The 11,240-nt window shown below is 48.5% G+C and overlaps 1 protein-coding gene across 1 annotated transcript in view; it reads left to right on the top strand.

Moving 5' to 3' along the window:
* The first annotated feature begins 9,506 nt into the window (after positions 1-9,506).
* ADRA1B (adrenoceptor alpha 1B) overlaps positions 9,507-11,240 on the top strand; it is a 47,161-nt gene continuing 45,427 nt past the window's right edge. The window contains exon 1 of the mRNA XM_069484273.1: positions 9,507-10,873. Coding sequence (XP_069340374.1) covers positions 9,925-10,873 — 949 coding nt within the window. The 5' untranslated portion in view covers positions 9,507-9,924. The remainder of the gene's footprint in view (positions 10,874-11,240) is intronic.

Here is an 11,240-nt window from a genome sequence, read left to right as displayed (position 1 = left end):
GGTAGTTTATAGTCCATGAGCCTCTTTGGTTTGATACACAAGGAAAATTCCTGTTGACACCAATTGCACCAGTGGCCAACAATTATGTTGTTCCAAGGGCCTGCCGTCCTGCCTGCTGAACCAAGCTGGGCTTCTCTTTCCCTCTGCACAGTAAGCTCACTGGGCCATCTGCCCTCCATACTCCACTCCCCAAGCTCACCAACACCCACACCGGCTTGGTCTCCAACCTCCCTGGGAGTTCTCTGAATGTAGATATATTTCCAACAAGCCCCAGACTCTCTGGATATGGCAGTTTCAAAAGTTGTATCTCAAAGGCCAGATATATTACTTCTGTGTTAAAAGATTATTGTGTTAAAATGAGATAGAGCATGTAAATCATAGAACACATGCATAGCACACAGTAGGTTCTCTAAAAATATTAGCTGGTGTTATTTGAATTGGTCTTTTTCAGCCACTGTTTGTTCAGAGCAATTTATATCAGAAAAAAAAAATGCATCGGTTACATCAATTGGCAAGTAGAGGGTTGGAAAGATGACTGAGAGATCAACTAGGAAAATCTGTACCTAAATACTCCAGATACTGAGAAATCTGTTGTGTGTTCTTAAGAATATGCAAAAATATCAACAAATAACTAACATTTATTGAGAGCTTTCTAGGTGCCAGACACAATTCCATTTAATCCTCACAATAAGTCCATGTGGAAAACATTATTAAAATCCGCATTTCACAGATAAACAGATGAAAGCTTAAATAAATGAAGTAACTTGCCCAAAGTCACAAAGTCAGGAAGTGGCAGGAGCCAGAATTTGATTTGTCTGGATGAAACCAGTCTGGTGTTCAGTAAGCTACTTCTTTAGGGCTAACTGGCATCTCTCGTGCTGTCTTGGGAGTCTATATCTTCTCTCTCTCTCTCTCCCTCTCTCCATTTCTCTCTTTCTCTCTTTGTCTCTCTCTCTCTCAGTGATAGATGACAGTTGGTTGCCATCATGGGACAATAACTTTCACTGCCCTTAAAGACGATTATTGGATCAGATCTCTCACCCTTCTTGGAAGAGTTGAGGCAGAAGCCTGACATAAACTCAGTTGAGCTTCCCAAGAAGGGGTTAGGAGGAGAGATTTAATCCTCAGATCTGACCTAGGGAAGGGCTCATACTTGTGTTGTGCGGTAGCACACAGCCCCAGACGACTTCTGCCTCCTTGGGTCTGAGTCTCTGCTCTGCTGAGGCTTGCCCAGAAGTTCCTGTAGCTTTGTTTGGCAGCAAGACCAGCCTGCAGCCAAATTTGAGGCATCTGGAAGGTGGAAAGTAGCAGCTTTGGAGTCAAACTGTCTCTGCTCTAATACCAAATCTGAATAATCTTGGGCAAGTTAACGAATCTCTTATTCTCAGTTTCCTCACCTGTGAATTGGCACTAACAATATCTACCACGAAAGTGTTGTGCGTAGGCTTACATGAGAGGATGTGTGTGGATTAGCTTGGTACACTGTCTTATGCATGACTACACTCAGTAAGTCATAGCCAATTCAAAAGGGACCAAAGAAAGCAGGCGATGCTTATCTCCAAGTGGATGGCACTCCAAAGGGCAAGGCAGATATCTGGAGGCCCTCCCAGGCCCTTGCAGTTCACACCATGTGGCTAACTGCCATGACACGAGGCTCCTCCTGTCTAGAAGTTTCATAAAATCTTCCCTGTTCCCCAAGCACTCGCTAGGGCACACCCACAGGAGGCAGAAAAACCAAGATGCTACCTCTGTCTCCCCTCATCTTTTCAGGACTCCCAAGCAACCTGCCAGATCTTTTGGTTTGGTATCCAGTAAACATCTGAGAGATGCTGGGTATTTCCTGTCCCCGCATTCCTCACTGCGCAATGAAGAGGGCAAAGGAAACTGCCTCTTTCTCACTCTCCTCCCCCCTTAAGCAAGCTCCCCATGCCCAAAGTGATGCCACACACCCTTGCCAAGCATGCCCACACCCTTCCCAGGGCCCCACACTGTCCCCTCTGCCAGAGACCGGAGATGCAAAGGCAGAAACTGCCTTATGACTTCACTTCTTTGCCTTCCTCCCCTGGGGCCTGGTCTGTCCCCTCCAAAGCTGGGCTCTAACATTTGTCCAGATACAATTTTTAGATGCCCCCAAGGAAAAGGTTCCCACCACTTCCTTTAGACCTTTCTGAACTTGGTGGCCACAAGTGAAAAATCCCCCAAAAGGATTGGACGGTTTGGTTCAGAGAGCACAAAAGAGGAAGAAGAGAGAGGACGGAGCAATTTGAGATCTGTGTCATGAATTTTTTCTTTCCTTATTTAACTCACATCCCTGCTCAATGTCAGACAGTATTCTCTATGCATCCTCAGTTCCCGTTCCCATTCCTGTTATTCATCTTAGACTGCAAACTCCGGGAGGACAAGGAAGGCCAGCGTCGATTCACTTTGCTCAGTTAAAATTCTGCTGCATGATAAATGGTAAAGCACTGGATTAGTTCTGTTGCCCAAAAGCGAAAGGGGTTACATTGAGATGAGAGAGTTAGCAAGAGAGAGGCTCAGCAAACAAAAAGAAATAACAGGGTGGATACCAATGGATCAAAGGGAGGGCCCTGCCAGGGACTTGGCACTGAATAATTCAGAGAAAGTGTAGGGTAAAGAACGTATCCACAGCGTTCAACAGATTCTCAATAATGTCTAGGACCCAAAAAGTTTAAGAACCACTTGTAAGGAACAGCCCTTTCCCTTAAGAAATTATACATGTATATGAAAAATTACAAAGGACATCAATATAATAATAGCACAGGTCTTTTTGTTGGGTGTTTTTATGAGCCGGGTCCCAGCCTAAGCATTCCAGACTATGTATTAATAGCTCATTTAATTCTCACAACCACCTAGCATGCACATTATCTCAAGAAACAGAAAGCATTATCCTCAGGGCACAGATGAAATCCTGGAAGATGAAAGGGTTTATATAGCTTGCCCACAGTCACACATCCGGTCAACTGCAGCTCAGAATTCAAACTCAGAGCCAGTGCCACACTGCAGAAACAGATGACAGCAGCCACAAAAACAAGCTGTGAGCGTGGAGTCAAATCTCCCAGGTACTGACTCTGCCTCAGTCAAATTTCTTCCCTTTTATGGTCCTTTGTGTTCCCCACATGTAAAATAAAAGCATTAGACTAGATGAAGGGTTAACAAATTTTACTGCAAAGAGCCAAGAGAATAAATATTTCAGGCTTTGCAGGACAGATGGTCTCTGTTGCAGCTACTCAACTCTGCCATTATAGCATAAAAGCAGCCATAGACAATATGCAAACAAATGGGCATAGCTGTGTTCCAATAAAACTTTATTTACAAAAAACAGGCACAAGGCTGGATTTGATCCATGGGCTGAAGTTTGCAGACCTTGGACTAGATGGTCTCTAAAGTGTTCTGGTTCTGACACTTTGGTGGTCTATGATCCTTGCTTGTGGCAATGGAACCCAGAGGGCCAGTGGCTTGAAAAGCCAACTGTAAGGAGCCTATTGCCAAAAGGGGGTTTTGTGTGTGTGTGTTTTTTTTAACTTTTGATGATTTCAAGACAGGTGGTTAGAAAGTAAATCCCGGCAGTGACAGTACATGGCAGCTTGGTGCAGGGCGGTGGGGAGGTTAGACCTGCTAAAAATCTCCATCAGCTCCCTGCCCTTGGTCTTTGATGTGGACAATGACATCTATCTTGTGGAGGTCATGGGGCAAACAGCTGCACACCCATGCTTCAAATCAGATCACACCCTATAGACCTGTTCTAGAGAAATTCTGGACCCACCGCAGGTTCCTGGGCAAGGAGATGGCAGCAAGCCCACAGCCAGCGAGAGACAGCCAGAGTCCTTCCAGAAAACAACAAATGCTTCTCCTCACCCTCAACTCTGTAGTACCACGGATTGGTTTTGCCAACCTGTTTACACTACCCCACCAGAATAGCTACTGGGGCATAAGAGAAAATGGACCCGCTCTCCAGCTCCAGAGACAGCGACTTTCAGAGCCTTTTAGGTCCCACCGCTGGCGCCCTGCACCCTCCCACCCCAGCCCCAGCTCGGGGCTCCCGGGCTCTCCCCAGACACGTGAATTCAGCCCCTGGATGACCAGCCTGCTGTAAAGGGATGCCGCTGAGCACTGTCCTACCTTCCCAGGGAGTGCCGTGCCGCTGGAAGTTCTGGGTTGCTCACCAAAGAGTAACAAGCTGTAATTACCAGAAAGAAAAGCAGTTTTCCCCAGAAGGAGCTGAAATTTCCCACTCTTGGGAGCCTCTGACCTGCTGCCTTTGAAGGTAGAAGAAATGCGTTGGCTGCAGCCAGCGTCCCCTGCTCAGAAGAAAGGATGCTTCTCATCCTCCACCCAGGGTACAGAAGGGGCAAAAATCCTCCTTGGAATCCCCGCACACCCCAGCATACCTCATGAAGATGCCTCACTCCTCCAGTTCCTTTTCTGTTTTTAGCCTCATTTATGGATGCTTTGTATTCCAGCTGCGCCACCTGCTAGTCCTATGACCTCATGCAAGTCATTTAACCATTCCGGGCCTCGGTGCCTCACCTGTAACATGTCAATAACAATAGCATGCACCTCATAATAGTATTGTTAGGATTAAATGAGATAATTTACATAAGGTACTTGGGGCCCAATGCCTGGCACCTAGGAAGCACCTAATAACTCTTGGCTGATAGTATTACTATTACTCTGTGCTAGGCACTTTGCACACATTATCACATTTAATCCTCACCATAGCCCTAGGAGGTAGAGACTATGATGATCTTCATTTCACAGGTGAGGAAACAGAGGTCCAGAATGGTTAAGTGACTTGCCCAAGGACACACAGCTAATAAATAAGTGGAACTGGGATATAAACCCAGATCTGCTTGATGCCAGAGTTCAGGTTCTTAATCACTTTACTCTCCTGCCCAAGGTCACATTAGTAGCTATTAAACGATAGAAATGGGATTAGATTCCAAGTTGGCTCTCAGCTCCTCAGCAGAACCAGCGCTGGCCTGGGAGGAAAGGAAGACTAACACTTTCTGGAACCTTCCCTCCCAGACAGTGCTACCTTGCCCTTCCCTCCCTGACCTCTGCCTTACTCAAGTCCCAGATCACATTCTGTTTTCTGCTGTTATTTCCTTCAGGCTAACACTGAGCCTTCTGCTGCCTTTTTTTTTTTTTTTTTTTTTTTTTTGTCTCAGTCTGGTGCAGGGAGAAGGATGCAAGCTTTGGAGCCAGACAACAATGTTTTGAATACCAATGCTGCTTACTCACTGAATGGCCTTGGCCATGTCACTAAACCTCTCTGAACCTCAGTTTCCTCATTTGCAAAATGGAGAGAATTCCTCTATTGTATTGTTGCAAAGATTTGCATAAATGCACATGGAGTACCTACCACAGTGCCTGGCACATAGTAGGTACTCTCCAAAAGGTGCTTTACCATTATCATCTCCCACAGCACCTAGCTCAGTGCTACGTTATTGTTTGCTTAGTTTAATTCATCTTTGATTGACTCATAGCAGCTAGCGTGGTGCCTTCCACAGAGTAGATGCTCCCTGTTTGCTTGGTTGAATTAAAAACTGGAAAGAGCTAGAGAGAGAGAGAACTATGCAAAACTACATGATCATGGGAGATATATCCTCCCATAGGTGCCCTAAACAGATCCCTGAATCTCCCACAGCCTTAGTTTCCCACAGTTCAAATTTCGTGGCAGCTTCTCCTAGAGGGTTCACAGAAATAGGAGTTTGCAACATCAGAGGCTTCTAATGCAATAAGATGGATAATGAAAAGGTTCTTCTTCCCCAAGCATCCAGTGAGTCAGAGCTCTGTGCTTGGCTTTGCCCCAGGGAGTACCGAGAAAATGAAATATCGTCTGTATCCTCATGACACCTAAACAAATGGTCAAGTCCATGGGTCAAAAATCAGCCAGAGGGGTTACGAGGCATCGCCAGTGAGGAGAGGAGAGGGGCAGCCAGGAAAGGACCATTAGCAAAGGTTGTTGAGTGGGGTCCTGCTACATGGCTACTATTAAAGCTAATACCTATTTGCCTTGTGGTGGGATGTTTGTTTTGTCTTCATGAAAGATGCCAGTAAATGACAACATGTCTGAAATTTGCAAGAATTTTGAACTTCTCCATCTGGCCCAACAAATTCTTCCACATCCTGATACCTGAATCACTACGTAAGTCCTCATCTAGGTAACAAACTATTCTCCTTCATAATAAGGATAAACCAACTCTGAATCTCAAATTTGCTCCTTTTATTTTTCCTCCTGGCCTTTTACCACCATAGAAAAATGTCTGCTAGGCTGAGTTTTCACATTGCAGCTGGTTACTGTGATTATGTAGACACAGCCTCCATAAATTCAATGGTGTGTTGCTGGCTGTTCAATAGCTGGTGAAAATAATGCCCAGGGAAGTGGGAAATGGGCCACCACAATCAAAACTGTGGATTTGGAACTTGCTCTTCATTCTGTCCCACCCTTCCCCTCCCCACACCCCTACCTTTGTGCTAATTGCCAGCTTTATGCCAGGTTTCCAGCATTCTCTTCCTCCTCCCTCTCCCCTTGGGAGTAAATGAGCTCAAGAGAAGCTCCATTATCCTAGACTTGAAGACACATGGGAATACGTATATGACACCTCATTCCCACTTTCGTGGTAGATGTGTTGCAGAAAGGGCAGCAGGTACCTTCAGGGGCCACTTTGTTCAGTAAGGGAAACTGACCACCTGGAGCTAGAGGATCTCAAAGACCATCTGGGCCAGCCTCTATCTGCAGACAGATGAGTACATGAGCCACCCAGGACCAAGGACAACCTCTCCTTTTTATGAAGACCCCTGGCACAGTGCTGTCCACGCAGCCGCAGTCTCACACCCCACTGTGCAAATCATGAGTGTCTGCAGCAGTGGAAGGAACACCTTCCTGTGGGCCAGGGAAACAGAGTTTGCTAACTAGCTCTGCACCTGACCAGCTATGATGGCTTGTTGATTCCTTTGCCTCCCACACCACCTCCAAAATGGGAAGATGGGGCCGGGTGCGGTAGCTCATGCCTGTAATCCTAGCACTATGGGAGGCCGAGGCAGGTGGATCGTTTGAGCTCAGGAGTTCGAGACCAGCCTGAGGAAGAGCGAGACCCCATCCCTACTAAAAACAAAAAATAGAAAGTAATTAACTGGACAACTAAAAATATATATAGAAAAAATTAGCCAGGCATGGTGGCTCATGCCTGTAGTCCCAACTACTTGGGAGGCTGAGACAGAAGGATTGCTTGAGCCCAGGAGTTTGAGGTTGCTGTGAGCTAGGCTGATGCCACGGGACTCTAGCCTGGGCAACAGAGCGAGACTCTGTCTCCAAAAATAAATTTAAAAAAAAGACAAAATGGGAAGATAGGCAAGCTGGGATCTGGAAAGCACTTGAAGATCTAAATCACCTGTTATAAACCTGTAACTATTTTATTTTAAAATCTTCAAATACAACTGAGGCCAGTTTAATTGAAATAAGAAAAGAACATCTATTTTCAGAGCTGTCTCTACCACAGATTTCTTAACCTCTGAGAAACCCCTTGAAATTGTGTATTTTGTGCATTTGAGAAGTCTGTGCATTTTGGTGGGAGAAGATTAAAACCTTAAACAGGTGTGTGATCATCACCTGCCCTCCTTCCCAAAAAAATAAAAACAAAAAGAGGTTAAGAACATACCTCTAGGTTGAGGAGCTTAGATGTTAATGGTTTCCCCGCTGCTGAATATCAAGTTAGAGACAGTGCCAAGGGTGAGAAGTAGGAAGTCTGAGATGCAGCCTGGTGGGCTGGAGGAGAAGGAGGTGTCAGGCTTTACTTTTCCATCTGCAGCTGCCACTGCCCATTGCTCTGCCAGCGTTCTGCTAGCCTGTGACCTCAGGAGTCAACTAACTCTGAACCACCATTTCCTCAGCTGTCAGTGGAGAATGGTTATGTCTCTCTCAAAGAATTGTGAGGAATGAAATATGAGTAACTCCTTGGCTATCCATAGGAGCTCAATAAATGGGAGTCCCCTCCCAGCATCAGTAGCTCGGGCCCCAAAATTTACTACTAAGAGACAGCTCCATCTATAACAGTCGTTCTGTCTCCTTCCTTCCCCTGGGGCTGTCACAACAGCTAAGTGTTATTCCACTGATAGGCACATTTACAGCCCTGACTCAAGCCTTGTAACAAAAACATTTGTACCCCCTTAATATTTTGAAATAAAAAAAAAAAACAGCCAAGTGCTCAGCTTTGGAACAGAACCACCGTTGGGTTCAATTCCTAACTCCTCTCCTCCATGGCTATGTGGACTCGGGCAAAGAGTTAAACTTCACTGTAGCTTGGTGTCTCATCCACAAAATAGAAATGAGGATGAGAATAGTCCTTCTCTCATAGAGTCATGCGCAAATAAAAAAAAGACCTTAGCACACTGTCTAAGACATGAAGGTGCTGGATAAATGTTAACTAACATAATGTTCTTCCTCGGCTTTTTTTGGCCCATCTTTCTCTCCCAAGTACCACTCAGCCACCTCTGGGAGAGTGTCCCTGTAGCTGAATGCCCAACATGGATATCAGACAGAAAATTAAAAATTCAACAAATAACCAAGATCTCCTAAGTCCCTTTTCCAGGTACTTGGAGGGCTCTTCCCCTCCTCACCTCCTAGTCCCAGATAGCCAGCCAGCTGTCTCCCTCATTTCCTTCCAGTCTCTGCTCAAATATCACTTCAGTGACATCCCAAGCACCCAATTACAAGTTTGAATCACACACACACACACACACACACACACGAAGACACACAACCACACCCCACTGCATTTCCCCCTCCTTGTTTTATTTTCTCCCTAAAACCTGTCATCATATGACACACCTAAGTAATTTGCTTATTTATTGTTTATTGTCTCTCTTGTCCCTAGAATGTAAGCTCACGGAGGGCAGGGGTCTTTGCCTGTTTTGTCCAACTGCTATGCCCGCAGCTCCTAGAATAGAACCGGGTACTCAGTAACACAATTCCTTTAAAGAATGGGTGAGCGTCTCAGTGAATGAATGAACGAACGCAGAAAAGCCAGGTTTTATTGAGACCAAAGAGGTTGCACGGGGCAGATAAAAATGGGGGCCGGTCTCAGATCTGACTCAAGTCCCTTTCACCTGCCTAACCCTAGAACCTTCCTCTCCCAGGAGCCAGACAGGTTGCATATCCCGATAAATCCGGGGCCCGACTCCAGGCGCCCCTATTAGAGGTAAGCACCCCCGACCCGCCTTTGCACCTGAGGAGTAGATAGGAGGCGAAATAGTCCCAGCGGGCCACCTCAGGGTGCGCGACCGGGGATCTCCACGCCCAGGTCCCTCCCCCGCGCCCACCCCCGCACAGGGCTGGCCCCGGGAGCCGCGGGGGCGCGGCCGGCCTCCCGGCTGACCGCGGTGACGGCGTCGGGGCTGCGGGCGCCTTGGCTGGACCCGCATTGCCCCCTAGTGCCGCGCGGAGTCAGGGCGCCGGGCTCCCCCGCCTGATGTCACCGCCGTGCAGTCAGCCCAGAGGTGGCTCATTGAAAGCAGACCCTCCTCGGCGCTCGCCGGGCGCAGGAGGCGCCGCGGTCCGCAGCCCCGCCGCGAGCCGGGCAGGCCGTGCGCCCCTGCCCCGCGCCCCTCCTCCGCTCCGCTCCCGCCAGCCCGGCCCGGCGCGCCTGACGTGGACCATTAAACTTGGAGCTGCCGCCTCGTCCCCTCTCTCCTCCGCCTCCTCCTGACAGGCGAGCGAGCGGCTCGGTGCAGGCAGGAGACGTGCTGCCGGGCTGGGCTGCCCGGGGGAGATGACTTCTCGCCGGGAGGGCGCCTCTGGGAAGAAGACCACGGGGGAAGCAAAGTTTCAGGGCAGCTGAGGAGCCTTCCCCGCAGCCCTTCCGAGCCCACTCGCCCCCCTGGCTATGGAGGGCGGACTCTAAAATGAATCCCGATCTGGACACCGGCCACAACACATCAGCACCTGCCCACTGGGGAGAGTTGAAAAATGCCAACTTCACTGGCCCCAACCAGACCTCGAGCAACTCCACACTGCCCCAGCTGGACGTCACCAGGGCCATCTCTGTGGGCCTGGTGCTGGGCGCCTTCATCCTCTTCGCCATCGTGGGCAACATCCTAGTCATCTTGTCTGTGGCCTGCAACCGGCACCTGCGGACGCCCACCAACTACTTCATCGTCAACCTGGCCATTGCCGACCTGCTGCTGAGCTTCACGGTCCTGCCCTTCTCGGCCGCCCTGGAGGTGCTCGGCTACTGGGTGCTGGGGCGAATCTTCTGCGACATCTGGGCAGCCGTGGACGTCCTGTGCTGCACGGCGTCCATTCTGAGCTTGTGCGCCATCTCCATCGATCGCTACATCGGGGTGCGCTACTCTCTGCAGTACCCCACGCTGGTCACCAGGAGGAAGGCCATCTTGGCGCTCCTCGGTGTCTGGGTATTGTCCACGGTCATCTCCATCGGGCCTCTCCTTGGGTGGAAGGAGCCGGCGCCCAATGATGACAAGGAATGCGGGGTCACTGAAGAACCCTTCTACGCCCTCTTCTCCTCCCTGGGCTCCTTCTACATCCCTCTGGCGGTCATTCTGGTCATGTATTGCCGCGTCTACATCGTCGCCAAGAGAACCACCAAGAACCTGGAGGCCGGAGTCATGAAGGAGATGTCCAATTCCAAGGAGCTGACCCTGAGGATCCACTCCAAGAACTTTCACGAGGACACCCTCAGCAGTACCAGGGCCAAGGGCCACAACCCCAGGAGTTCCATAGCTGTCAAACTTTTTAAGTTCTCCAGGGAAAAGAAAGCAGCCAAGACCCTGGGCATTGTGGTCGGCATGTTCATCTTGTGTTGGCTACCCTTCTTCATCGCTCTACCACTTGGTAAGTTGGGGACTGGCAGAAGGGAACTGGGCATTTTCAGGTCTTGGGTTTACCGATGAGCTTACTCTAAAGTTTTTCATGGATTGTGTTTCTTAGGCAGTCTGTGTGTGTTTGGAGATTGACTAATATTGTTTGTTCTGCAAAGGCTTTGCAGATCGGGGAGCTGGCTAAGTACCAACTCAGGTGTTAGTGGAACACGCTAAGGTACTAGCCGCTTGAAATAGAACCACGGGAGGAAAATCTGGTATGTGGAATGACTCATTCAACAGCCTCGGTTTAATAATTAAAAAGGACACTGGGCTTGAACATCACAGCAGCGTTATTTCGGTAGTAATGATGTGTCGGCTAAGGCAGCGTCACTAATGCA

This window comes from Eulemur rufifrons, chromosome 10 (genome assembly GCF_041146395.1).
Source record: "Eulemur rufifrons isolate Redbay chromosome 10, OSU_ERuf_1, whole genome shotgun sequence".
Classification (NCBI taxonomy): Eukaryota; Metazoa; Chordata; class Mammalia; order Primates; family Lemuridae; genus Eulemur; species Eulemur rufifrons.
The sequence above is the reverse complement of the archived record's forward strand: the minus strand, read 5'-3'. Positions and strand labels throughout refer to the sequence as shown.